The 26,190-nt window shown below is 54.0% G+C and overlaps 2 protein-coding genes across 5 annotated transcripts in view; one reads left to right on the top strand and one right to left on the bottom strand.

Annotated features, from left to right (window-relative positions):
- The window catches only part of TAF1C (TATA-box binding protein associated factor, RNA polymerase I subunit C), an 11,010-nt gene extending 5,390 nt beyond the window's left edge, over positions 1 to 5,620 (top strand). For 3 of the 4 annotated variants that reach the window (XM_087870648.1, XM_087870649.1, XM_045796107.2), the window contains 6 exons: positions 54 to 97; positions 258 to 599; positions 774 to 917; positions 1,818 to 1,992; positions 2,065 to 2,202; positions 2,285 to 5,620. In XM_087870648.1, coding sequence (XP_087726774.1) covers positions 54 to 97; positions 258 to 599; positions 774 to 917; positions 1,818 to 1,992; positions 2,065 to 2,202; positions 2,285 to 3,258 — 1,817 coding nt within the window. In that variant the 3' untranslated portion in view covers positions 3,259 to 5,620. Of the gene's footprint in view, positions 1 to 53; positions 172 to 257; positions 600 to 773; positions 918 to 1,817; positions 1,993 to 2,064; positions 2,203 to 2,284 lie in introns of all 4 variants that reach the window. The other variant, XM_045796103.2, reaches the window with a different exon arrangement.
- On the bottom strand, positions 4,270 to 26,190 carry DNAAF1 (dynein axonemal assembly factor 1). The gene is made up of 12 exons (XM_045796110.2): positions 25,943 to 26,190; positions 23,621 to 23,756; positions 23,051 to 23,142; positions 21,244 to 21,465; positions 20,963 to 21,129; positions 18,221 to 18,342; positions 15,255 to 15,421; positions 11,862 to 12,113; positions 7,871 to 7,980; positions 6,395 to 6,451; positions 5,177 to 5,537; positions 4,270 to 4,392 (listed from the first exon to the last, which is right to left on the bottom strand). Exons 1-12 carry the CDS (start codon positions 26,064 to 26,066, stop codon positions 4,295 to 4,297), a joined length of 1,908 nt encoding a protein of 635 aa, XP_045652066.2. The 5' UTR covers positions 26,067 to 26,190; the 3' UTR covers positions 4,270 to 4,294.

Below are 26,190 nucleotides of genomic sequence, written 5' to 3'. Positions count from 1 at the left end.
TCCTCCCTGACTGACTGACCTGCTACCTAACTCTGACCCTGTCCATCCCTCAGCTCTGCTGGCTGTCCGCTCTGACTACCACTGTGCCCTGTGGAAGGTCAGTAAGCAGGGGCGACCCGTCCCCCTCCAGGTGCTGCAGGTCGGGAAGGGGGCCACAGGGATCAGCCTCAGGTGAGGGGCTCAGTCGGGCTGGTGTGTGCAGAGCTGGGCATGGGAAAAGGGTGGGGGGGTCAACTGACCCTCCTTGTGCCCTGCAGCCCTCACCTGCCTGGGGAGCTGGCTGTCTGCAGCCGTTCCGGAGCCGTCTGTCTGTGGACCCCCCAGGATGGGTAATGCCCCTTTCCTGTGAAAATCCTCCACCGCTAGAAACAGCCCCCCAGAACCACAGCCCATGCTCCCTGCGCAACATGTCCTGGGCACCCCCCAGGCCATCTCCCCACCCATGCTGGCCTGTCTCCCCAAGGCTGCAGCAAGTCTACAAGGACCCTGAGACCCTTGTGTTCTGCGACCCCTCTCCCTGGCGTTGGGCAGATTTCACCGCTCACCCCCGGGTGCTGACTGTGGGGGACCGCACTGGAGTGAAAATGATTGACGCCCAGGTGAGCGGACAGGACTGGCACAGGCATAGCCGTGGGACAGGGCAGACGCCTGGGGGAGGGCTGGGAATCTTCGCCAGAGGACATGAAGAGCGGCAGGACCATGAGCCTTGCCTGCCTGGTGGGGGGACTGGCAACCCCCGGCTGTGGGAGGGCTGACCTGGGTTTCTCCCCCAGGGCCCACCTGGCTGTGGTCTGCTGCTTTTTCGTGGGGGCGCAGAAGCTTCATGCCAAAAGGGGGAACGTGTCCTGCTGACCCAGTACCTGGGGGAGTGCAGCCCCGAGTCTCTGCATCCCACACTCCATCTCATCTGTACCCAGGTGAGCAGCACCCTTCCCTCCTCTGCCCTGTGCACTGTGTCAGGTGGGACAACTCGGGCAAAACAGGAATCAAGAGACTGATGAGTCTGTGGTTAGAGTGTGCTGACAGACAGGTGGCAAAGGCCTCACGGGGAGGGGCCGCTGAGCGGAGCTCTAAGGAGGCCCCTCGGTGAAGGAGGAAAGACACGGGGTGTCAGGGAAACAGTCTGTGCAATGTGGGACAGTCCCTGTGTGTTGAGGTAAAGGGGAAGCGGTCTGAGGGTCTGCCACCCCCCCCCCACCTCCAGGACCCTGGGGTGTTAGCAGGTGTGTCTCGAGCACAGGTTCCGGGATTGGATGGGTTTGGGGAAGGCCTGGGGAAGGCCAGGTGGGTTCTGTGTCACACGACTGCTCTGCGTCTCTCCTGAGCGTCACTGCCGTGTGGTATTCCAAGAGATACACCTGGGAAATGCCCCCGTGTGGTGCTACACAGTGGGGACGGGAGGGGCGTCAGGGCAGTCATGGTGCTGGGACAGCTCTGGGGCTTGAACCTTTCTTGAGAGCCACACAGAGCAGCTTGTCCCATCAGACACTTTTCTCATGCCTCAGTCACAGTCCCCTTCTCCACGGTCTCTCCACACACACACACACATGCCCATGCACCCGCCGCCCTTGTGGCCTCCCTTGGTTGCTGCCCCTGCTAGGTCACTGCCCCCCTCGGTCCCAGTCCCCTTTGGTCATAGCCTCCCCCCTACAACCCCCATTCACCCCCATTGTAGTGTTCTTCAGTCTGGCCTTGTCTTCCCACACACACATCTCCCCCATCACATCCCTCCCCCTGCCCTGACTCATCCCCCCCAGTCAGAGTCTCCCTCAGTCACAGCCGTGTGTCTTCTTGTCTTGTTTCCTTTCGGCCCCCAGTTCTCGCTCTACCTGGTGGATGAGCGCCTCCCCTTGGTGCCCATGCTGAAGTGGAACCACGACCTCCCTTCTGCTCCCCTGTGGGCCCAGCTGCTGCCCCCGCCCCGCCCTGGCTGCCCGCAGCCACTGCTCCTGGGGGGCCAGGGCGGGCACCTGCAGCTGCTGCACCTCACAGGTAAGACTCTGGGCCAGGGCGGGAGGCAGGCAGGAAGATGGGCGGGGCCTCAGCTGTCTGTCCTTCCTCCAGGAGAGGGGGCCTCTGCACCCCGGCTGGCAGGGCCCCCCCAGTCTCTCCCATCCAGCAGTGACTCCCTATCCGCGTTCCCCCTGCTGGAGCCCAAGAGTCAGTGGCGGCTGCAAGAGCGTCTGAAAGCGCCAACCATAGGTGTGCTGGGGCAGGGGAATGAGTCGGGGTTGGGGGGCTGCACCCCGCTGGGCCTTGGCGTCACTGTCACTCCTGTGTCCAGGTCTGGCTGCCACCATCCCATCCTCAGCTTCCGAGCCAGTCCTGTCGCTCTTCCAGCTCTCGGTGGCTGGGGATGTCTTCTACCAGCGCCTCCACCTCCAGGCAGACCCCGGGCCTAACTCCTGTGCCTCCACAGCTTCCTGGACTCCCCAGGCCACTGCCTGCTGCAGCCGGTGGCTGAAGGCCCTGCTGAAGGTGCCCCCGGCTCCCCCTGTGTGGGCAGCACCCACCTTTTCCCACCGCCGTCTGCTAGGCCGCATGGAACAGAGGGAGGTGGAGCCAAAAGGGCCGGAGGCTCTCCGAGCAGCCATGGCTGAAGGGCGGCTGCTGCGGCAGAGGGACCTGGGCTCGCTCCCCTCTGCGGAGCCGCCCCCCACCCCCGAGCCAGGCCCTGAGGATGAGCTCAGCACACGTTTGGAGGCAGCCTGGGAAGGCCAGTTGGCCACCTGGTGGGAGAGGCAGCAGGGCAGGAGCTCCGGGCCTGGGAGACAGCCGAAGCGGCGCAAGCGCCGGACTCAGCTGTCCAGCACTTTCTCCTCGCTCAGTGGCCGCCTGGACCTCTCAGACGCCACCAGCCCCCCTCACAGCCCAGATCGGGCATCCCCTGAGGCCAGGCCTCGACCACCAGTGACCCCGCCCTCCCAGGAGTCGACTCAGGAGCTGTGGGCTCGGGATGTCCCCTCGGAGCGGCAGCAGACTCTCCGGGACTACATGGCCAGGCTACCGCTCCAAGGGGACACCCCCCAAGGTGTCTCCTTGCCCCTCTCCCAGACCTCCAGCATCCGGGCCACGCCCTCCAGGCCCCAGACCCTTCCAGATGGCACAGCCGAGCTGCCGCCACGAAGGAACACCCTGAGAGGCGCCACTGTGTCCTCCTCCCAGACCTCCAGCATCCGGGCCACGCCCTCCAGGCAGCAGGCGCCTGTCCTCTCTGGCTCTCAGCCCCACCGGAAGAAGCCCCGCATGGGCTTCTGAGGGCCCGGGAAGCTCGACCTCACCTCCGGAGAGCCCTTCATCCTGGACCTGCTGTGCCTTCTGTGGTTGGAAGCTGGGAGGTGAAAAGAGAACAGCGTCCAGGGTACAGGCCTTTCTGCTTCCGGAGCAATGGGACAACAGAAGTCGTTTCTCTTTATGCTGTTGCTAGAAGACCATTCCAAAAGGCATGTTGAGAAGGCCCTAGTGGTCCTGTCCTGAAGGTCAGTGTCACTGGGATTCCCTCCAGGAGACGGTGTGTGCTTAAGAGCAGGGGCTCGGGTCAGGCCATGGGTTCCACTGCACAGGAGCCGGGCCTGCTGCGTCCCGCACCCCGATGCCGGGGTAATGTAACGGCGCCAGTTCCTCGCCGCGCTCGCTGGGAGTCCGCAGCTGCGGGTGCTGCTTAGTTTGTGTTTGTTAAGCAGTTTCTGCCGTCACCTAATGTTTTGTAGAGGGACACACTTTGGACCCACGTTTAGGGATTGAATAAACTTGGCAGCTGAACGTGGTTTGGAGTGATGGGGTTTCCCAGGCCGGCAGCGCCCCCTCCCGCAGCTCGTGATGTGTAATGCCTAAACTCGCCTCTGAAGCGTGTGGCTCTGGAAGATTCTGCTCCCTTGTGGGGAAAAGAGCCCCTCAGAATGTCACGGGACACCGGGATTTGATCTAGATTTCTCATCACACGTGAAGAGTGGCGCCTGGTGAAAGGAATCACACAGGACTCGCGCGGATGTGAAATAATCCAATAGCACGTTGACTCACGTGGGTACCGAAATGTCTGTAATGCTCAGTCGCACGGCCTATGCCACAGAGGACCGGGGGAGGTCGAGTTCTACTTCCAGGGCAGGAACACCACTGTTCCTACTTGCAGAGATGCCCGCAGAGGGGGAGCCGAGGCCCGAGCGCTCTCAGGAACTGCGACTCTGGAAGGAAGGGGAGCCCAGCCAAGGGGGTGACCCGTGCCCATGGAGGGGGGGACCCTAGCTGCCGGCTCGCTGTCCCCATTAGCCTAGGGGCAGAAGGGCCACTTTGGGGTTCAGTCCAAGCCAAATTCAATGTCCTCCCGGTCTTCTCCCACCTTGGGCTCGGCGAGCTCCATCTCAGATCGTGCCTCATTCTCGTCAGTGATGTTTCCTAAGGAGTTAGGAGACAAGGTAGCTGTGTTCTCGGGACCTGTGGTCAGCCCCTCTTCTTGTGCGTGCAGGCTTTGAGTAAGGCGCGCAAGCTGGTGTTGAGAAAGAAGCCTGGCTACCAGCTAGTGTCACGCGAGGTCAGGACTCGCCTGGGCTCAGCAGAGGCCCAGAGACTGAACTAATCATCCCACCCCGCCCCGTTTGGCTCGTTACCTAAGAACAATACCCCGCTTTCCCCACATGTGCCTCTCCCTGGCGGTGTGCATGGGCCCCCAGCGCCAGGCCAGGCTGACCGGTCAGCTTGTGACTTGCCTCACCCAGCCAGTCGCTCTGGCCACCCCCTGCCCGGTGAGCCTCCCTTCCCCACCAGCACCACCGCCTCAGCATTCACCCCATCCTCCACCCTCAGGCCAGCAGTCACCCTCATTTTGTCCCGCACTCCCTGTCGTGTCAGCAGAGCCTGCCCACCCTCAGAAGCCTGGTTCTGGAGAGGCCGAGGATCAGGCAGTGAGGACGGGGGTGAAAACACAGGTTCACGAGCCCCACCAAGACCCACGTGGCCATCAGGAGCCCTGGTGAGGCCAACCCGCCTGACCAGGAGCAGGTCGGCTCTGCGGCTTCTCGGCCCAGGCCAGCAAGCAGCCGTAAGCAGGGACATGATCTACAGCGCTCTCCGTGGCCTCTCCAACCTGTCGGCTGCCCCCCACCCCGGGGTCGGGTAGCAGCAGTTCCATTCCCCCCATCCAAGCCTGGGCCCCTGTGGTCTTGCAAGTAGGTGGTGTTACCTGGTGGGGAGGCTGGAAGAAGGTCACTGTCCCCGTCCTCACTGGAAGGGGCTGGTGTGGCATCCAATTGGCAAGTTGGGGGCATCAGTGGCTGGCCCGAAGCTTCCTTGCTGTGGAGCTCCTGGATCAGCGGGCGTGGGGACTTGGTGTCTCTATTTGGCGTCTCTGAGTCCCTCTCGGCTGCTGCTTTAAATATGTTGGTGAAAGGTGTGTCAGCCTTCCTCGAGGTGTCCCTGGGGATTGCGAATATGTTTGAAAGGGCGTCTGGGGTGTCTGCCGGTACTGGGAGTGAGTAATAGTCCGGTTCAGGGTCACTGTCATCACTCAAGCTCGAGATGGCTGTAACCTTTGGAAGGCACATCTGTTAAGAGAAAAAAGACGTGTGAACGTTTCTGCTTTCATCATGGTCACCATAAAATGCCCAGTGCTGATGCTGCTTTTTTATTTGATCATAAAATACTCTTTCGTCACGTACAAGAAAGACCGAGGGAGCCCCACACTTTCCCCTCCCAGAAGTGAGGCCTCAGGACCAATCCCCGTGGCCAGCCATTCCGGATCCCCCGAAGGGGTGGTGAGCTCTCCAGCAGGACTCCTGTCTGGCCCTATGTCGGGGGTTCAGCCACACTCCCCTCGCCCGCTCTGCACCTGCCACTCCAACACCCTCCCGGGGCTCCAAGTTGGCTCCGCTTGGAGCCTCAGCCTCCGGCTGACATATGCTCCATAGGACGTGGCCTCCTTGGAGAGGAGTTGTCCACGGGAACTGTGGGCTCGTGTGTGCTTCCTTCCTTGGCATTGAGCTCCTGCCCAGAGATGGTGTCATACGGTGTGCTCGCACACAGGCCCCAGCAGTGCTGGTCAATGTGAGAGAACCCCCCCCCCCCATTCTGCCTCGGACACTCCCCTTCCCCGTCTGTGCGTCGCTACAGGACAGGCATTCCGGAAATGAACGTCTGCCACCTCAGGACAGAACATTGTTCCCAGGTAATCATATACAGTGAGCAGTTATTAAAGATCAGTGCCCGATGTGTGTTCAGGAAGACCCAAGGGCTTAATTGTAAGACCTCACGTGAGTGAGCAGCTGCTTTTGCTTTGGAGAGGGGAGACCCAGGGGTGCAGGGGTGTGGGGGTGCCTGACGTGTGTGAAGGATCTGTGCTTGTGAGTAACAGGACCGGGGTGACAGTGACATCAGGCTGATGTGGGGACACGGGGCTGGTGACCTCGTCCTGGCCTTCCAGAGGCTCGCCTGTGTCAGCGTCTTCCAAGTCGGGCAGGTCCTAGAAGAACAAACGAGCCCCTGTCACCAGGTGGCATGCACAGGGTCCCGCGAGTCAGGGTCGTGTGCAAGCAGAGCGTGCAGGAGGAACGAGGAAGGACCCGAAGCCCTCGGGCGAGCCGTGCACACTCACAGCACACACACAGCGCCACCCCGTGTGTCCAGACCTCAGTGATGAAGGAGGTGGGCAGGAATGCCTCTGTCATCAAAGACCCAGCCAGCGCCTCTGGGGGAAACGATGGGGCCCAAACCAAAGGCACTGCTTAGGACTCTGTGGTGTAACATGAGTATGGTTCAGGCCTCCCCACGACCGGGGCTGGAGGTGGGGGGGCTTGTGTCGTGGGTTTGTGGATGGTTGTCTCTTCCTCCATAGCCAGCAGGCCAGCACGTGGGGCAAGCAGCACAGTGGGCGGTTCGATGGAGGAACTCCGGAGCCGCAGTGCCTCGCGTAGTATTCCTGCCCCACCACGGCTTGGCTGTGGAGCCTTGGACAAGTTGCTTCGCCTCTCTGTTTCTGTCTCCTCGTCTGTGAAACGGGGATGATGATGGTACCTACTGCCTCTTAGAGTTATGGGAAGGTTCAATCAATCCATCATCTGTCTAGAACAGTGCCAGGCAGGATAAGAACCTACGTTCTATTGGTTGTCCCAGACATAGCTGGTTCTCTCTCCCCAGTGTTGTTTCTTACTATTCATGGGCTCCGAAAACTGGGAGCCCACTCTGAACATTGTGCTCAGTGCGAGTCTACTGAGCCATGTGAAGCTGTGCGGTTTACCAGGGAAGTGGGTGGGGGCAGGCAAAGCTGCTGGCCGTCCTTCCCGGGGCCCCGAGTGAGCCCCAGCTGCCTGCTGGCCGTGAGGCTCAGGGGGTGACAGATGCCTCCCCACTCCTTGTCCCCCCCAGGCACGCTTCCTGGGGGTCTTGAGGAAATGCGTGAACTCCCATGATAGCCGCTCCTGTGACCGTTCCCCATACGGGAAGAGCCGGGAGGAAGAGCGTTCTCCAGGCCACACGGGCCCCCCATCAGGAAGCCCGAGTGGCAACAGGCTACACAGCTGGCCAGGGAGCGGTGGAGGCCCCACTGATAAATGTCACGGTCTTAACAATTCTGTAGAAGGCTTGCTAGACAGAGTTACTTTGCTGTGTGACTTCGGGCAAAACAAATCAGGTTTCATAGAGGGAGCTGGAGGGGCAACATCTGGGCCAGCCCCGCTCAATCTCGAACACACACGTGTATGAACACCGGGGGACATCGTGTTACAAGGCAGGTCTGGCCCAGTCTGGATTGAATTCCAACCGGCTCGGGGATGTCAAGCCCATTGGCCACGGAGCACACTTTGGTTAGTGAGGATTTGGAAGGTTTCTATGGGATCTGATACCAACTGTGAAGCAGACCCTTCTCTCCAGACTATTTACGTACGTCGATGAGGAACTTCTCCTTCACCTCCAGTGTGATGGTTTCTAAATCATCGTCTCCGCCCAGTTCTGTGCCTGCTTCACCCCCGGCGACCACGGTCTGGGGGGGCGGTTCTGAGAACAACAACACAGGGTTATTCACCTTGGGGCGAGTTTTATGCGCAGCGGTCAGGCTGACAAGCGTGAGCAGAGGGAGGCCAGTCCCTGGGACAGAAGCCACGAGAATTCCCAGGTTAGGACAGGGTTCTGTCTAAAGAGAAAGGAGAGGAGGAGGAGAGCCACCTTCTTGCTGGAATGTGGCCCTGACTCCAACAAGATGAAAGTACCAGCCAGGGAGCAGGCGGAATACACAAGTGCCGGGAAAGGCCTGGCTGGTGGGCAAGGAGATGAAGGCTGCCTGGGGAGGTGGAGGGGAGGCAGGCTGGAGAGTCCAGGAGGGGCTGAGCCCACCACCCGCGGGGACCGCCTGTCCCCAGTGGCAGTGCGAGTGTCAGGGAGGCCCACTAAATAACGAAGGGATGGGACACCTGTGTGGCTCAGTCCGTAAAGCGTCTGCCTTTGGCTCAGGTCACGATCTCAGGGTCCTGGGATTGGGCCCCACATTGTGCTCCCTGCTCAGCGGGGAGTCTGCGTCTCTGTCTCCTCCCCGCTTGTGCTCTCTCTTGCTATCTCCATCTCTCTCTCTCTCAAATAAATAAAATCTTAAAAAATAAATAATGCAGGGTGGCCTGCAAACATGAAATTGGGATGGGTTCCTCTTCCTACTCCAGGCTCCCACTTTTTGAGGTCCCCAAGCCTATCCTTGGGTCCTGTTCTCTCGCTGCTCTTCAGTCTTGTGGCTTCCGTTGTTAGAGATCCATGGCTCAGCTTTCCTCATCACACATAGGTCCGGTGTGTCCAGTTTGGCCTAGAGAGCCCCAGAGGTATCCGTGGTTGCTGTTGTGGATGACCCCAAGCCCTTCCCTCACTAGGCCCAGCAGTCACGGTCTCCACGTGGCCATCCCTGTGGCTTCTCCTATTTGGTGCTTGTAATTACTACCTTGGTCTGCTTCCCCTTCGGCCAGCCCTTCCTCCTGCACCCCTTTCCTGCTCATGGTGCCGTAGTCTCCAACTTCCCAGCCACCAGAAGCTTGTCAAGGCAGCGGTGGGTCGCTTTGTTTCCTAAAAGCGATCTGCTTAGGCTTTGTTTTGGAAAAAGGTAAAGCAGGGAAGAGATGAACAATTATTGGGGGCATGGCTGACACGCGTCATTCAATCTGTGGCAGAGACAGTTTCCATTTCACAGAGGCTGAAACAGGCTCCCAGAGGTTTTGGGGTTTGCCTGAGGTCACTTAGCTGATGGAGGGGTTGGACGTGGCTTTGACCTCAGGGGATCGGTCTAGAACCTGCACTGCCTCACCTGCACACAGTGTGTCTTAGTGAAATCCCTGTGTGGTTCTTGGACCATGTTGGGGACCACCAGACAGCAGCCAAGGCCCTTCTAGGGTGAATGGAATGAGAGGCGAGAGAGGCTGTGATTTCCACGATGGTGCACGTGCAGTCTGCCCCGAGATGCAGACTTCCCAACGGGGATGGGGAGATGACTTAGGCTCCGAGTCCTGACTCTGCTCCGCGAGCCCCCAGTGACTCCTGATTGCAGGAGGAGGTCCCAGACTTTGCACAGAAAATGCAGCAGAACTGCTCATGTCGGTTAGCTCCTCGTGCCCCCATCCTTCACCTATGAGGAAAGACGGTCCAATGCAGGAAAAACGAATGGAAAGTAATTTTTTTAAACAGAAGGTTTTTATATGTAGATTCGCCTTTCTTGGGGCTGAGTCATTTGAATCAAAGCGGAAGAAGGATCTCCTTGCTCTGCCAGCCCAGTTTACCTCTCGGGCCGCCGACCCCAGAGGGGTGAGCTCAGGAGGGGCAGAGAGTAGAGGCTGGGGCGGGCGGAGCGAGGATGGGTGAGGTTTGGTCTCTGGAGGTGGTGCTGCCTTCAATCCCCTCATCCTCCGTGTGCTCGCTCTCCACTGGAGCAGGTTACTTCACCCCTCTGAGCCTCTCTTTCCACTTGCATACAATGGGGTCCCCGCAAGTCCAGCCTGGGAAGCTCTGGTCATCACCGCCCACCCATGCATGTTGGGTAAACAGAGCTGGCTGTGTCTCGCGCTCTAGACCACGGCTGCTGCGGTCAGCCAGCTCCTCTTCAAATGTGCCTCCATCCGTTCGGGAAGACAAAAGCTGGGGTCCCTCTCAGGCCACTCTGCTCCCATACCAGGTGCAGCTTCCAAGCAAAGGCTCCCGGAGGGGCGAGCGTGCGGGGGAGTGCTTGGTGACACCCGCTGCGCAGCACATGGTCACACCACTATTGCACCTTTTAAACAATAAGGCCTATCCCGTCTCCACCCGTGGGAAGCTGGAGGGAAAACAGGACCCTTTTGGTAGACATTCTCGTCCAGAAAACAAGGATGACCAGGCCGTGGGGGGTTGGCAGCCCCATGCAGCAAAGCCAGCTCGTGGTGGTACAAAGCAGCCCACGAGTGTTTCCTAAGGAAAAAGTTATTCAAAACAAGTCGTGCTTCTCAGAGCAGCATTCCAGCCTCGTGGCGAAGTCTGGAGAGCTGAAACCAGCACCTGCAGAGGTGAGCCGAACACCAGGGAGCACTCTTCTCTTTCCATGACTGTGGCCGTGGCCCTTCACACAGGACTCTTCCCTCCTGTGTCGCCCGGGGGCTGGGCCTGCCCTGTGAGCGCACTTGTCCCTTGTGCTCCTTCCTCTTTTCCATCCATGGCCCCTTGCTCCCTTGGCCGGGATCCCTGGGGAATTCCTGGGGCTCAGTGCCACAAGAACGGTGTCCCTGAGTTCCTGAAGGGGGTCAGGTCCATCCCTCCCTACATACACCCCCTTCCTACTGTGTATTTTTATTTCCCACACACAGCCTGTGAAAGACTGGCCTACAAGATAGGTTTTTCAGGTATTACTGGAGAAAAGGATGTGGCTCTAAATCCCCGTGGATGGGCACTATTTGGAGGAGGGAGTGGGGTGGGCCTCCTTGGGGTTAAGCACTGTAAGTGGTCTGCTCTGTCCAAATCCTTTATCTGGAAAGAGAATTCAGCCATGCCTGGCACCCTGGGGTGTGGCCCTTGCCCCTCTGGCTGGTGTCCTTGGCGCTCTGCAGACAGGGTTACTCTGAAGTTCTCTCCCAGACAGTGGGGACCTTCCTTCTGGGAACCTGTGTTCTGGGCCAAACAGCTGAGCTCCCCCAACAGACCCCACATGCTGCTCAGGGGGACAAGCCGTTCCCCGTCTCTCAAGGCCCTACAGATGGGCCTGCCCTAGGTCCGGCTCACCTTCACCCACGCCACAGCAATGGGCCAGCGTCCCGGGCAAGTCCTGGGTTTATCCGTGAGTCAGAGGGACCCAGGGAGCGTGGCAGACCCCACCAGGGGGCCTGCTTTGCCCACAGCTACATCGTCCACTGCGGCGGCCACGGCCACGGCCACGGAGGGCTGGCTCCTGGGCACCGGACATGGGACCGGTACTCCTGAGGCACTGAAGTTCTTACTTGGTTTTTATTTTTAATTCACTTACATTTTACAACTGAAGCAGCGTTAAACAACTCCTTCCTCCTAGCGGGACTCCATCTCCCCGGAAGCATTGAAAGGGCAGCATCAGCACTGAGATGTGCCGCGTCGAAGACACACTGGGCTTTGAAGACGCGGTGCCAATACAAGTATCTCATGAAGAATTTTACACTGATTCAAGTGATTATATTTTAGGTATGTTGGGTTCAATTAAAATAGAATGTTGGTGTTTCACCCATGCCTTTTTTACTCTGTTCACTAGAAAACGCAGTACCGGCCCCGCTATATCTCCATGGGCAGCGCTGCTCTAGCACATGAGACAACACGTGTACTTTATCCTAAAGGCACAGCCATCGGAAACACCCCGCAGGTGCGCGGCTCAGAGGCTGGACCCCGGGGGTGCATCCGTGCCGCCCTGAGTTCCTTACCTTCGCAGGCAGCTCCGGGGGTGGCCGGCTTCAGGGCCTCCTCCAGGCACAGCCCCGCCGGCTCCTGGCCTTCGGTCTCTCTGCTGACCGCCACCAGACCCGACTTCTCCGGGAATAGCTCATCCCTGGCCTCGAAGCTCTCACTGACAAACTGCTCCATTTTCTGCCGCCTCTCCCCCTCCTCACGAGGCTCTTCCTTCCCTGACACACTGCCATCCACATTCTTGCTCTCCTCCGGCGCCGGCTCCTCCCCTGAACAAGAGAAGTCCAAGGGTGAGCCAGGAAATGGCCTGGGAGGACAGGGGGGTCTGCACGTCTCTCGGGGACACGCAGCGAACTGCTGGGGGTGAGCTCGGGGGACTGTCGGGGACGCAGCGAAGGTGTCCGTCAAAGTGTGCTGAGCGCTGAGGAAGCAGAGCTTAGTGTCCATGGGGGGTGGCGCTCAGCACATCCGTCTAGTGGCACAGGACACGCCTTGAAGGAGACCGTGCGGGGGCTCTTAGGAGATGGGCGCGGAAACATTGGGATTTAAGGGCCATGATGTCTACCTTGACTTTGAAATGGCTCGGCAGAACAGGAGTGCGCGTGCGTGTGTGCGTGTGTGCGTGTGTGCGTGTGTGAGAGAGAATACTGAACACCATCTAATCTAAGCGGGCACCATACAGCTGTTTGTTTTACTATTCTTTCAGCTTTTCTGAAACTGAAAAATACCAAAATAAAAAGTTTGGAACAGAAGAATGCTATAGGAGAACGTCGACTTTATGGAAAATATGGTATGCTAATTTAAAACAATAGGCAGAAAGCAAAATAATTATGCCATTTTTCTGTAAAAATCCATAAATGTTACATGCATGGGGAAAAGCCAGGAAATGCTCACGCTAAGTACTGAGTGGTTCTTGCTACAATTTGTTATTACCGGTGCTTTCTTGTTTTCTATGCGTGGTGTGTTCACGTTTTGTAATTAGGTGAGAAACAGTAAATATGTGTCACATGGAGACTCGAGCTCCTCTACTGGGTACAGGATGAGGAAGGGGTTCTTATCAAGGTGGCCTGAGGACCGTCCCTAGGATCCTGCGCCAGGCTTGGACCAGCACAGACCCAGGATTCACTCTCTCCCTGGAAGCCTTTACCAGATGCTGGCCAGGGACATAGGGTGTGGGCAGGTGACTCCGAGTTCCAGATTTGGGGCAGTAGACTGGGGAGGCAGGGGGCTTCATTTACATTAACCCGGGCGTAGACAGAATCTTGAAACTGGGTGAGAGAGGGCAAGCCGGGGAGACAGGTTCTGAGATCCTGGAATAGACCAGCTGGGCTTTATTCACATTTCCCAGGCCTCCCTGGTCCTGCCGAGCCAGGAATCGGGTGATCCTGAGCCTTTTGAGTGTTCGGCGGGTTTCATACAACCGCGCAGGCTGTCGGCTCCAGTCCGGGCTAACCAGAGGGAGCACAGTCCGTCCCACAGAGAAGGTGTGCTGCTGCCATTCTGAGTTCACAGGACTGAATTGCCAAGGAGGCCATTAAAAGGAAAGAAGTACTGATCGTGTGACCACCTGGAGGAACTCCCAGAGCACCAGGCCAGGTAAGAGAAGCCAGACGCAAAATGTCACATCTTGGGGAGAGCTCCATGTATAAGAAGCATCCAGAAACATGGGTCTGGGGGCTGGCGGCGGACAGCATGGGGGTCACTGCTCACCCGCACAGGGTTTGATTCCAGGGTGATGACAATGTTTTGGAGGTAGACAGAGGTACTGTTTGTATCACACTGTGATATACCAAATGCCACTTCGAAATGGCTAATTTTATGTGAATTTCATGTCAATTAAAAAAAAGGTCCAGGGGCGCCTGGGTGGCATAGCGGTTAAGCGTCTGCCTTCGGCTCAGGGCGTGATCCCAGCGTTATGGGATCGAGCCCCACATCAGGCTCTTCCGCTATGAGCCTGCTTCTTCCTCTCCCACTCCCCCTGCTTGTGTTCCCTCTCTCGCTGGCTGTCTCTGTCGAATAAATAAATAAAATCTTTAAAAAAAAAAAAAAAGGTCCAGGGCCTCCATGTTTTTCCACGGTGATTCTGTGGCACCAGGGCTGCGGCTCCCTGCGTGGCCCCCCAGCACTGGGCCACCTTGCCCCCACATGAGCCACCAAGCTCATGCCACTAACATCACTTCATGGCCCATGACCTCCTGTTCCCTGTCATGTCAGGGCTGGTTTTCAAGGCCCTTCTTGATGTGATGTTGCCCAAGCCAGCTAACCTTCTTTGATTTCCCAGTTTACAACTGAATTCCAAACAGGGGCATCTGGTAGTCCTCTGCACCTCCCCAGGGAAACTGTGGTCTCCTCAGAGGCACAGAACCCTGTTCTTTCCCTGTTGGCTTCTGTGACAATGTCTGTGTCCTTGGTCCTCATGCAAGAACGTATGTGGGCCCGACGTGTGTGCCAAAACCTATTTCTTTATCCCCCTCCCTTCCACATGGGCAGAGAGAACTTTCTGTGTGCAGACAGTGGATTTAAAAGAGCAGTAGCAGTCACGGAAAACCTTAATAACCGTGTGGCTGAGACACGGGATGAAGGCGCAGACCAAGCCCCTGGTCTAGATGCTGGCTGGTGTCACTGCCGTCAGCAGCCCTACGTGGGGTCAGCATGAAGTCAGGATAGTACCACACTGCTTTGATATGAATTCACGATATTCCTTTGTGGGGGATGGAATACTGGCCCCGCAAAGGTGTCCGCATCCTAATCCCAGAACCTGTCAATATGTGACCTCATGCAGTTAAAGGGACTTTGTGGATGAGATTAAGGACCCCGAGATGGGGTGATGATCGTAGATTATGTGGGTGGGCTCAGTGTCACCACACGGATCCTTAGGAGAGGAGGGCGGGGTATCGGAGCTGGAGAGAGATTTGAAGGTTCTGCAGAGGAAGGCGGAGGAGGGGTCACAGGCCCAGGGCCCCTCTAGATGCTGGAAAAGACGGAAGAACAGATTCTCCCCGGCAGCTTCTGGAAGGAACGCAGCCCTGCCCACACCTTGGTTTTAGCCCCATGAGACTCACGTCAGACTTCTGACCTACAAAACTGTGATGATAAACGTGTTGTTTTAAGCCCCTAAATTTATGGTAATTTGTTAGGATAGTCCTGGAAAACTAAGACATTATTTATTTTGGGAAACTGAGGCTATTTTAACACAACCATGCTTTCATCCCCGAAAGTGGATTGAAACTGCCTATCAATGCTGGGCTCTTCCCAACGCTTGGCAGGTGGGTGAGGCCACATGCACACGGATCCACACGTGTGTGAATGAATGGTCAGAAAGAAATCCCCGAGAATAAAGACCAAGTTCAGCAGCCCAGATTCCTGGTCTAGACGGAGCCCTGGGAGCTGCTCCCATCCCGGGCGCGTACCTTCCTGCTGGCTGGCTTTCTGCCGCCTTCTCTCTTCCGCTCGCCGCTTGATCATCGCCAGGGCTTCGATGCTGTCCTCGATCTTCTTCCGCTCTCTGCTCTCCCACTGCTGTCTCTCCTCTTTCTCAGCGGCAAGCCCGCCCCTGGCCCAGGCCTCTGCACAAGCTCTGTGGATGAGGACAAACAGAGAAACAGAAATTCAGGAGGTTAAAAGTAAATTCAAAACAGACTGTCTCACCAAACTCGCTCATTTCCCCCAAACCAGACTGAAGGCACACGGGATGTGTGGCCGCAAGGATCCCGGTTAATACACGCACACCTCCCTCCTTAACGGTCTGCAGAGCCTTCTCCGCGTGATGCCGACGGCACCAGCGATAAAAGGAAAAATAAGTCAGAGCCGTCAAAATTAAAAATGTCTGGAAAACAAAGAACACCATAAACAAAGTAAAAAGACAACCCACAGAATGTGGGATCACACATCTACTGAGGGACGTGTAGGCAGAATACATAAAGAACTTCTACGACTCATGAATGTAAGACAACACCATCTAAAAATAGAGGAACTTTAAAAGAATGAAACGAGAAGCCACGGATTGGGAGAAAATATGTGCAGGGAAGATAACTGATAAATGGCTTATATCCAAAACAAACAAACAACGAAAACTCAAAAAAAAAAAAAGTACAATAAAGAAAACCAGCGGGAAATGACCTAGACACCTCAGCAAGAAGACAGGCAGGTGGCCGAGCACTCAGCACCTCCGACATCGCAGAACTGCGGGTTACGGCCGTGAGAGCACATCACGCCTGCCAGAACAGACGCGGGCGAGAAGGTGCGGCACCAGGCACCCCCGCTCCCGCCGGGAACGCAGGCCGCGCCGCCAGCCTGGAACAGAGCCGGGCAGCTACGGAGCGGAGCACCACGACATCTGCCCCACAAGCCGGCGCCGTGCTCTGTATTATCTGCTCGACGGAGTTGAAAACGTGCAGGCAAAAGCCTGCACGTGAGTATTCGTAGCGGCGCCCTTCACAATAGCCCCAACGTGGAAACAACCCCCAAACCCATCAACTGATGGCTAGATAAAACGTGGCACTTCCAAGCGGAATATTCTTTGGGGACGCTACTTTGGAATGAGTTCCTGCTACGCACTACGACGTTCGTGAACTTTGAAACTGTCACACTGAGTGAAAGAGGCCAATCACACAAGACCACATATTGTATGATTCCATCGATACGAGGCATCCAGAATAGAAGAGAACCCACAGAGACAAGGGCTGGCAGAGGGGGGAATGAGGAATATCAGCTAATGAGTAAGGGTTATTCTTTTGGGGAAATAAAAATATTTTGGAATTGATGTGGTGGTCGCACAACTCTGTGAATATACTAGAAACCATTGAGTTGCACACTTTAAGTGGGAGAACTGTTGTGGGGGCTGGGGATACAGCAGGTAAGAGAAGCTCTGTCGGAGCTGCCTTTTTATGGGGACGGATAGACCCTAAAGACGGAAACAAGTATGTGTGCAAAGAAAAGAAATCCAGTTAAAGAGACACCAGGTGGAAAAGGTGCTCCTGAGATAAGGGGTGGGTCAGGGAGGGCTTACTGAGGAGACAGGTGAGCGGACACCTGTAAACACCTGTGAGGAGCTCCCCAGGCAGGGAGAACAGCGAGTGGCTGCTGTGGGACCGCTAGGGATGGAAGGAATGAGGACTCAAACCCACCCCTGAACCAGAGGGGTGAGTCCGACCCCTGAACCAGAGCGGCTCTACGCAAGGGGCCAGGCTCCTATCCCTGTTCCCATTTTTAGCACCGCCCCTGGTGGAGGTTCAGAATCCTTAGCCGCAGCCCCTCCCACTGGTTCACTCCTTCTGATCCCGGTACCTCTCAAATCCCACCCGTTACTCATAAGGACCCTATGGTCATATTGTCCCCACTCTGCAGATGAGCAACGTGAGGCTGGGAGGTTAGCGAGCCCATCCAAGGGAACGGAGCTCAGGGCTGCAGAGCTGGGCTTTGAAGTCATTACCTAGGCTCTGCTCGGTGTCCCCCCGTTGCCCCCAGGGCTGGGTGCCTCGGAACTGGGGGCATCAGCCCCCCATCAACTTCCCAGAAGCAGGTGGTCTTGTTTTCCCACCTGGTTGGAGTAGAGGCTTTCACTTCTCTTTGAAATATTGGTTTCATTTACCTTTGTGAATTAAGAAATACATCACCAGCTATGCTGCTTCTTAAATGTCATGTACTCTAAAGTTTAGATTGCATTTCCCTTCAAGCAGCCCACGTTACTGAGGTTTTATTCTAAGGTAGTAGGAATAGTGACCTAAGTTAAAAACACAGATATAAAAGTAATGACAGTACACATGGCAGTCCTGGGTTCAGTATTCTTAATAGAAAAAAGAGCTCCTACGAACCAATAACGGACCTCCAAAAGGAAACTGGGAGGAAGTTATAAATGGGGTGCTCACAGAGGAAGAGCTCCACCTGCCTGACAAACACATAAGAGTGCCCGACTTTATCAGTTACCCCAAAAATAAGATGAGATACAATCTTCACTGATCAATTCACCTGGTGAAGGTTTCTTTTATATGGTTATGTCTGGTGAAGTCATGAACTGTTACAAACTTTCTAGAAAACAATTAGAAAACATTTACAAGCACCTTTAAAAAGGCTCAAACCGCAGTCCTTAATCCAGTGATACAACTCTTAGAATTCCACCCTAAGGAAATCAGCAGTGAGGTCAGAAACTTACATGCAGGGATAGTTATCAGAGGATTATGAAAAAAAATCTATGACTAAGTGCTCAAAAACAGGGAATAACTTATTATAAACAATAATGTAGCCATGAAACTTGTTTCCTAAGAATATTTAATGATGTGTGAAAATGCTCGTAAGTCAGAAATGTGTACAAGTTTACTATTAAGCGTGCTCAACATGACATATTACAGTGTGATCCATAGGCCTCTCTCCAGCTTACCTGTCCTTTGGGAAAACTGGTCTGTCATCCAGGTACGTTAAATGTTTTAGTCGAACGGTGACTGTCTTCCGATAATTAGCGATGTGCTTGATCACGGGGTTTCCCATCAGATTCAGGACGCGCTGCAAGCGTACAGGCAGAACCAGACTGATTACTAAAACATGGGTGTGGTTCAAACGGTTCACATGCGCTGCGCTCTGAGAGTCCATAAAGACGACGCCTGTGCCCCCGTCACCTCCCAATGACTTTATCAGGGAAGCCGGGGGTTTTCCTTGCTTTTGTGCCATCAGACCTGTCCTGATCATGGAGCAGCCCTTTCTTGTACTTGAACTCCAGACCCGAAATCTCACTGTCCTTCCAGAACAATTTCGGAAAACACATCCGAAGTCCTGTCCAACTCAGCGAGGACATTATTTTGCTCACTCAAGCTTTTTTGCTGACATTAACCTCAGTCTAATTGATTGTTTTCTCTCCTTCCCAGCCAGGACTCATTTTGGGAAAGCATACATAGCAGCTGGGAGGACAGGAAGCATGGACGGGGAAAGGATGGAGCGCGCCCACACGCCAGGCTCACGCATCTGCTGGATGTCATTGGGACCCGTGCAGCATCCCCTGTCCTTAAACCCCGTCTCCTCCTTTCCCACCTGTGACACTCAAGAGAAGGGAGCAGCCAAGGTGACATGCGGGAGACACATTTAAGACTAGTTTGCCTGAACTCACGAAAGTGTTTTTTTTTTATCTAAAGTGGTCTGTGTTATTGGAGAAAACAAATATGCTGCAAACGAGTTTAGCAGTCCCCAGACTTCGTTCTGATGGTATTTTCCCCATGGGGCTGGGGGAGCGGGGTAGAGGTGCACTCTATACCCCAGGGCATGCACTAAAGGACTGAGGGCTGCATCGCGGGCAGAGGAGTTAAAAGCAATCTCAAAACGGGGCGCCTGGCTGGCTGTTGGTTAAACATCCAACTCTTGATTTCGGCATAGGTCGTGATCCCAGAGTCATGGGCTCAAGTCCCGCAATGGGCTCCTTGCTCAGCAGGGAGTCTGCTGGGAATTCTCTCTCTCCCTTCCTCTACCCCTCCCCTTACTTGCTCTCTCTTTCTCTCAAATAAGTAAATGAATCGTAAAAAAGAAAACACAATCACAAAACAACTATAAGGCAGACTGCTTTTGGCTCAGGCTGTACTGTGCCCCCCTTCCCCAAATTCATATGTTCCCTTCGTAACCCCAGCACTGCAGAATGTGGCTGCATTTGGACACAGGGCCTTTAAAGAGGTGATTCAGATTACATGCAGTCCTCAGGCTGGGCCCTGGTCCAGCCTGACTGGCGTCCTTAGAAGAGGGGACTGGGACGCAGACATGCAGATGAGACGATGGGAGGACACGGGACACGGGGAGAGGCCTTGGGAGAAACCAACCCCCCAACACTGTGATCCTGGACCACTTCTACCCTCTAGCATCATGAGAAAATAAATTTCTATTGTTTAAGCCACCCAGTCTGTGGCACTTCATTACGGCATAAGCAAAAAGAAAATAAAAAAGTATTATGTGATACAGCTTTATCTTATCGCTGGATGCTGGCGATTCTAAGCTAGTCCTCCTTGACAGTCTACTCAGAACATTATTCCCGAACTATGATTTGCTTACTATTTTTCTTTAGATCGACTCACTTTTCCCTTACATATCCATACCGTAAGCAGTAAACAGTGAGCTCAGGGTTTTGGGGTACTATTTTTAATATGTTCCCCAGAGCACACGACAACATGTGCACACAAGCAAGCAAGGAAGCCATCAAAGGCTACCAGAGTTAAGTCAAAAGGACACAGGAAGGGGTGGCCTGGAGGGCTTGCCACAGGCCGGAAGATGGGACCATGTGAATATCCAAAATTAAAATGAGAGCAAGGGTTAAATCATATCAAATATTGTATACATAAACCCATGAGCTCATAGTGATACAATGGAAGGCAAAACCATCCCTTGTCACCATTAGTGGTTGCTAGGTTCTCGGCTCCTTTCTCTGAAAATTCATGAATAAAAAACAAAGAGCCAAGCCTTCATCACGGCCTTTCTGTGTGAACTATATACTAGGGAACCATTAGGTGACGAGGGAGTTCCTTGTGGGAGAAGCGCTCGAGCTAATAAACGAGGCAGGAACAGGAGGGCTGGACAGCGGCCACCGTGTGGCTTCTGAAGGAGTGACTCATGAGGCAACTGCTACGGGACTGGAGACAGACGGATGGGGCTCTATCCTGGCTGCAGTAGGCAGACGACCTCGGAGCTCCATCAGGCTGTCTTCAAGTTACAAACGAGAGAGGGAAGCAGACATCACAGGCCCTGCGACGTGACCCAGCGGCACCCCTCCCAGAAAAACACTGAACCTGGATGGGACAAGCCTCCGGCTCCACTGGCATTTCACAAGAAATACGGGTCCAGCAGAACAGATTACAGGATGCCACAATGGGACGCAAGCAATCAAATCCAGAATGTGGCAGAGTCCTGAGAAATGAACTGGTTCCTTTGGCCTGTTAAGGGGAGGGGGACCCAGCAGGAAAAGAAGGGCTTATCTGCCTGAGATCCACACTGAAGTGTCTGTGGGTGAAATGACATGATGTCTGGTGTTGAAGGTACTCCAGCGAAAGACCCCAAGAGGACAAGCTGGATGAAGGAGGAAGGCTGGAGGAAAGGAGGGGAAGGGAATGGGGGGGAGGAGGAGAGATTCGGTTTCTAAAAATCCACGTTTTACCAAATCAGGCATGCTTTCCAGGACGCCCAGGATTTCTGGATCACTCAGCTTATTGTGGGAAAGGTCAAGGACGCAAAGTTTCAAACACTCCTTTAGATGCTGAATGTCTTCCACAGTCTCTAAGTGATTGTGGGCCATCTGCAGGGTGTTCAGGACCGGCAGACAGGCTGCAAGGTGAGGTGAGCAGAAGTAAGCAACAAAGGTATGAAACCCTTTTAGAACCTCCCCCAGGGGAAAGTGGCGGGCAAAATGGCATCAAGACCCCTCTTGGGACGGCTTACAGAGGTTTTCAATGGTCTTGATGTAATTGTTGCTGAGGTTAAGAGCATCCAGTTTCTGCAGAGGTTCTAAGTTCTCGATTTTATGGAGCAAGTTCACTTGTAAGAAGAGGCAACGCAACTCGGTTTGGGCCTCCAGGTTCTCGATCTTCTGTATTCCATTGCACTCCAGCCAGAGACAGCGTAGCCCCGTGTACTCTTCCAAGTTCTCGATGCGATCAAAACCTAGTGAGAAGGAAGGGGGTGCCGGATAAGCCCCTCCACACACGCGAGGCTCAGGGTCACCCTTGCTGTGGACTACCTGCCGACCATCCACACCTCCTTCCTCCAGCGCCCCCACTGCTGCTTTTCTTTGAGGAGCATTCCTCTGTGGATACTGTCCCCTCACACGGCGCCCTGGGCGGCCAGTCTGAGTCACAGCAATCCACTCTGTGCTGGTCACACTGAGCCAAGCAGGGCCAACTCTGCTGACCGCTGGGAGGTTTAGAGGGCATCTTTCTGCTGGAATTGCCAGGCCTGGAGGGCGGAGCCTAGCGCTGCAGCGGCCACCTCCCCTTCCCGGCCGGGAGTGGGTGGAGGGGAGGGCTGACCTGCCTGAAAGGAGCCAAAGGAAAGCAGGGCCAAGTCAAGAGGCAGCGCAGTGAAGCCATGCCACGAGCAAGGGGTCAGGCTAAGCCGAAGCGAGGGCAGACTGTGGGTCTTGTACCGTTTTTCAATTTTACGAGCCAAATTTAAGGTTAGGAAAACAAACACTCTGTTTACCTTGGTAACTCATTATGAGTTTGTAATTCATGGTTCATCTGCTATTACCAAAGCCTTTGAAAAGGCATTTCTTTTGTTGCTTGAAAAAGTTTTGATTAAAAAGTTGCAGTATCCCTGGTGAGCCAGAATGACCACTCCCCAGGTCCCGGCCCTCAGAAACAGACCAGATAACGAATTTGTTTTAGGTTGCTAGGTCTGGGGGTGATTTGGTCTGTGGCAGCAGGAGAGTATATGCGCACATCTCCCTCCCAGCTCTTCTACCTTCTGTCTCCACTAAGTCTGACCCGTGGGGTCCTCTTCCCACTTCTTAAATATCGGGGCCCCTGGGACCGCCCTGCTAAGTCGTCCCACGCACTGCGACACTGCCATGTTGGAAGGGGCAACGGAGGTGAGGAGACCGGTTAGCAGTCCTTGCATTTCTCTAAGGGGTGTGTGCTGCCCTTCGTGGGCCTCACAGTGGCTGCCCCGTCCCCCAGGACACCCCAGATGTCTTGGCCATATGCGTTTCTGCGTCTCAGAAGACTCTCAGTAAACATTTACTGACTAAATAAGGAACACACAGAGGACCTATGAAGTAGGTTAGCCACCCCGAGCTCAGAGGAAGGGGCAGCTGTCCCTCCTCTTCATCATTGCTGGAACAAGCTGGGTCTATGAACCCCAGCTGAGGTTTACACGGGCCCCCCGCGATGCTACTGTTCATGCTTCTCCAATCTGGGAGGTACCGACCACCCTCCTCTTTCAAGACACATCCCGCCCAAGCCCAGTGTTCACCACTGACTGCTAGCTTGAAAACTTTATAAGTCCTTCAGAAAGTATAAGTAAAGGATATCAACATGTTTCCTTGGTATCCGTAGGGTTGGTGGCCCCCTTTATAAACTCCAGTCACAGAAGACATGTCAAGGAACTATTATTGCTTTTTACAAATCTTCACTAAACTCTGAAATTTCTACTTAAGTGTACTTTGAGAGCTCCAGAGGGTCCCAGCAAGAATTCTTTTATACCACTAGAGCCTTCCCCCTCACGTGAGATACCTCTGTCAGGTTCTTACCTTTAAAGTGTAAATACAGTGTATCGTTCAATGCTGGGGTAATATAAAGCTTATGTTGCTTGCAGAGTTTTTGCAGAAAACTTTTAGTCATTCTGTGAAGTGAACAAGAAATTTATTGCCATTTGTCAGTTGTGAAATATTTTCCAAAACTTCTTTACCACACCCATGTCTTCCTCAAATTTCAAAATATCCTACATGTCTGATAACTTTTTTTTTTTCCCGATAAGCTATTTTAAGTTCTTCTTTCGTATACCTTTCAGGGCCTCATCCAATATCATTACTTTCAGCATTCTTAAAAATTGCAATGTATGTTCTAATAAAAATACTTTTAATAGTGTCCTCAAGAACTACTGATGTTTCTTGCTCCAGGCCTAGCATTAAAGTTTAATACATTGTGGTTCATTGTGCCACAGAGGCAGGACCATTCTGACTCTGATACTAATTCTCAGACACTGGGCCAACTATTTAATCTCCGCAAGCCTCAATTTCCTTATCTATACAAAGGGGCGATGACACCGTCTATCTTCTCAGGAAATGTGTACTATAATTGGGAGCAGTGTGCCCCCATACCTGGGGCCACGATCTTCCTTGTCATCTCTCTGGTGTGCAGAGCGACTGTCCAACCTGCTGTCACCACTCTGTTTCTGCTCACTTGGTAACGATGTGTCAGAAGGACCCACACATATTTCCTTCGGATCATTAATTTCTGTAAAAGAAGAGATTTGTTCTACAGAGATCAAGAGATGCATAAAAAGTTTGCCCAATTTTAACTTAATTAATAAGTGTCTGCTTTTAGTATGAGTACTCTTGCTGAGCATGACAATTTGTTTTGTTTTGTTTTTTTTAAAGATTTTATTCATTTATTTGACAGAGAGAGAGACAGCCAGTGAGAGCGGGAACACAAGCAGGGGGAGTGGGAGAGGAAGAAGCAGGCTCCCAGCGGAGGAGCCTGATGCAGGGCTTGATCCCAGGATGCAGGGATCACGCCCTGAGCTGAAGGCAGACACTCAATGATTGAGCCACCCAGGCGCCCCTAGGTATGACAATTTGTAAAGCATGGGTAAGGACCATGGAAAGTTCACTTCTAGGCAGGTCCTCTGTGAAAGCTCTGGTACAGGTGCACAAGGACAGGTGTACACAGATACTCATTGCTGCATTACTTTTAACAGCCAAAGACTGCCAACAATGCAAATGTTCACCCATTGTGATTGGTTGAATAAAACAATGGATTAGTATTCTGCCTTGGAGAAGAATGCACTGGAGGTATATCCATAAATACGGATAATTCTCAGAAACGTGTGTGAGACAATAAGGCAAGTTTCATAATAAGCACAGGATATCATTTATATAAGTTAAAAACATACAAACCCATGCTACACACTGTTTAAGGACAATAATACTTATATATGTATCTAGAGAGAGAGGAGGGGGAGAGCATGTGTGGGAGGGAGGGGGAGAAAGAGAGAGAGAGATGTGATTGAAAGGATCCACACAAAATTCTAGACAAGGGAAGGGGGGGAGGGAATGGGACTGAGAATTGGGGGAAGGAGGGCAAAAGGAGCATCAACTTTATCTGAAATGTCTTATTTCTTTAATTTAAAAAGACTAAAGTAAAAATAATAAAACATTCGTTGTTTTCAATTCTTAGTGATGATACAAGGGTGTTGGTTATAATGGTCTCTCTTCTTTTTTAAAAGTGCCCAAAAGAAAAGCCACAGGAAAAGAAACAAAAGCGGTGAAAATATCTTCGGTACAAAGAGAATGAGCACATTCAAAGGCACTTAATTTTTTTTAAAGGTCAATCAAAACTGGCCAGTTCAAATGCACTTAATCTTTAAGAGCTGTGGACTGCTGCGCCCTGTGTTCCTGTGGTCTATCGAACCAGACTAAACGCTCCGTGTGTGGGACTGTGTCTTACGCTCTCCCATTTCCCACTGCGCCCAATGCCCAGCCACAAGAGGCACCAGATAAGTGTCTGTGGAATATGGAAAGAGGAGGTGCTCAATATACGTAATGATTATCTGAGTAACAGGAGCTAGTGTGGATTAATGGCCCACTGTAACCCAGAAACCTAATTATAATTATCCCTGCCTACAGACGAGTAGACCGCCCCCAAAGAGAGGTCAAACTCTGGGCTGACGACCATAAAGCTGGCGAGGTGCAGAGCGGCATCTGTACCCAGCGTGAGTGGCTCCAAATCCTATCTTTCCAGAGAGCTACAAGGCTTCGCTACAGCTCTTCATCAGGGCGTGCCTGGACAGTCAATGCTCCATGTTTGTTGACTGGGTTCAAAAAATGAAACAAAATCAAGTAGTTTAGTCGTTAAAAGATCTCCCTTAGGGCCTCAGGCAAAGTGGGAGCAGAGGCTGAAGGCTGTCTGGGAAACTGGTGAGGAGTCAACCACTGACCCGGGAACCACCAGCTCCTCATTCACTCTCTACCATGGGTCAGGCACTGGACTGGACACTGTGAATTCAGTGTCCCCAGAGCCTTTGATCTTACATTGTGATAGCAATAAAAGGATACATTCAAAACATGTAACAGGTGGGCGGTGGGGAGAAGGGTGCGTTGGGTTAAGGGCTTGCGCTCAGGAGTCGGACTGTCCAAAAGGAGTCTGCTCTGTCATTGACTTCGTGAGGGTGATCTCTTTGGAGCAAGTTCCATAACCTCTACAAGTCTCAGTTTCTTCATCTGCATGAAATGGGGGGAGGTGTGCCTACCGCAGAGGGCAGGAGCACGGCTCAAATGAGGTGAGAGCTGGGCACGCATCCTTTAAAAAGTGTTTGCGGCCCCTGCTATTATTACTATTGTTATCTCTGGCTGGGAATGTTAGGGGTGGTGCTGGGCGCAGCCCATCGCCCCCCCTCGGCTCCCTGGGGCGGCGGTCTGCACCTTCCTTGCGGCCCCGTGGGCCCGCGTCCCCGTGGTCGCCCGCCGACTCCTCCACGCCCGGCTCCTGCGCGCAGCCCTGCTCCGTCGGCCCGTCCACCACGGCCTCCGAGGCCTCGGGGTACATGCTTATCCCGGATATACCGAACACCTGGTTCTGCGGGGTCGCTACTGCCCCCGGCCCGGTCCGGGAGGCGCAGCTTTCTTTCCCCGCTAACTAGCCCCCGAGTCGTTGGCAGCTCAACGCTTGC

The sequence above is a fragment of the Ursus americanus genome, chromosome 21 (genome assembly GCF_024610735.1).
Source record: "Ursus americanus isolate L20-20 chromosome 21, mUrsAme1.1.p, whole genome shotgun sequence".
Taxonomy (NCBI): Eukaryota; Metazoa; Chordata; class Mammalia; order Carnivora; family Ursidae; genus Ursus; species Ursus americanus.
The sequence above is the reverse complement of the archived record's forward strand: the minus strand, read 5'-3'. Positions and strand labels throughout refer to the sequence as shown.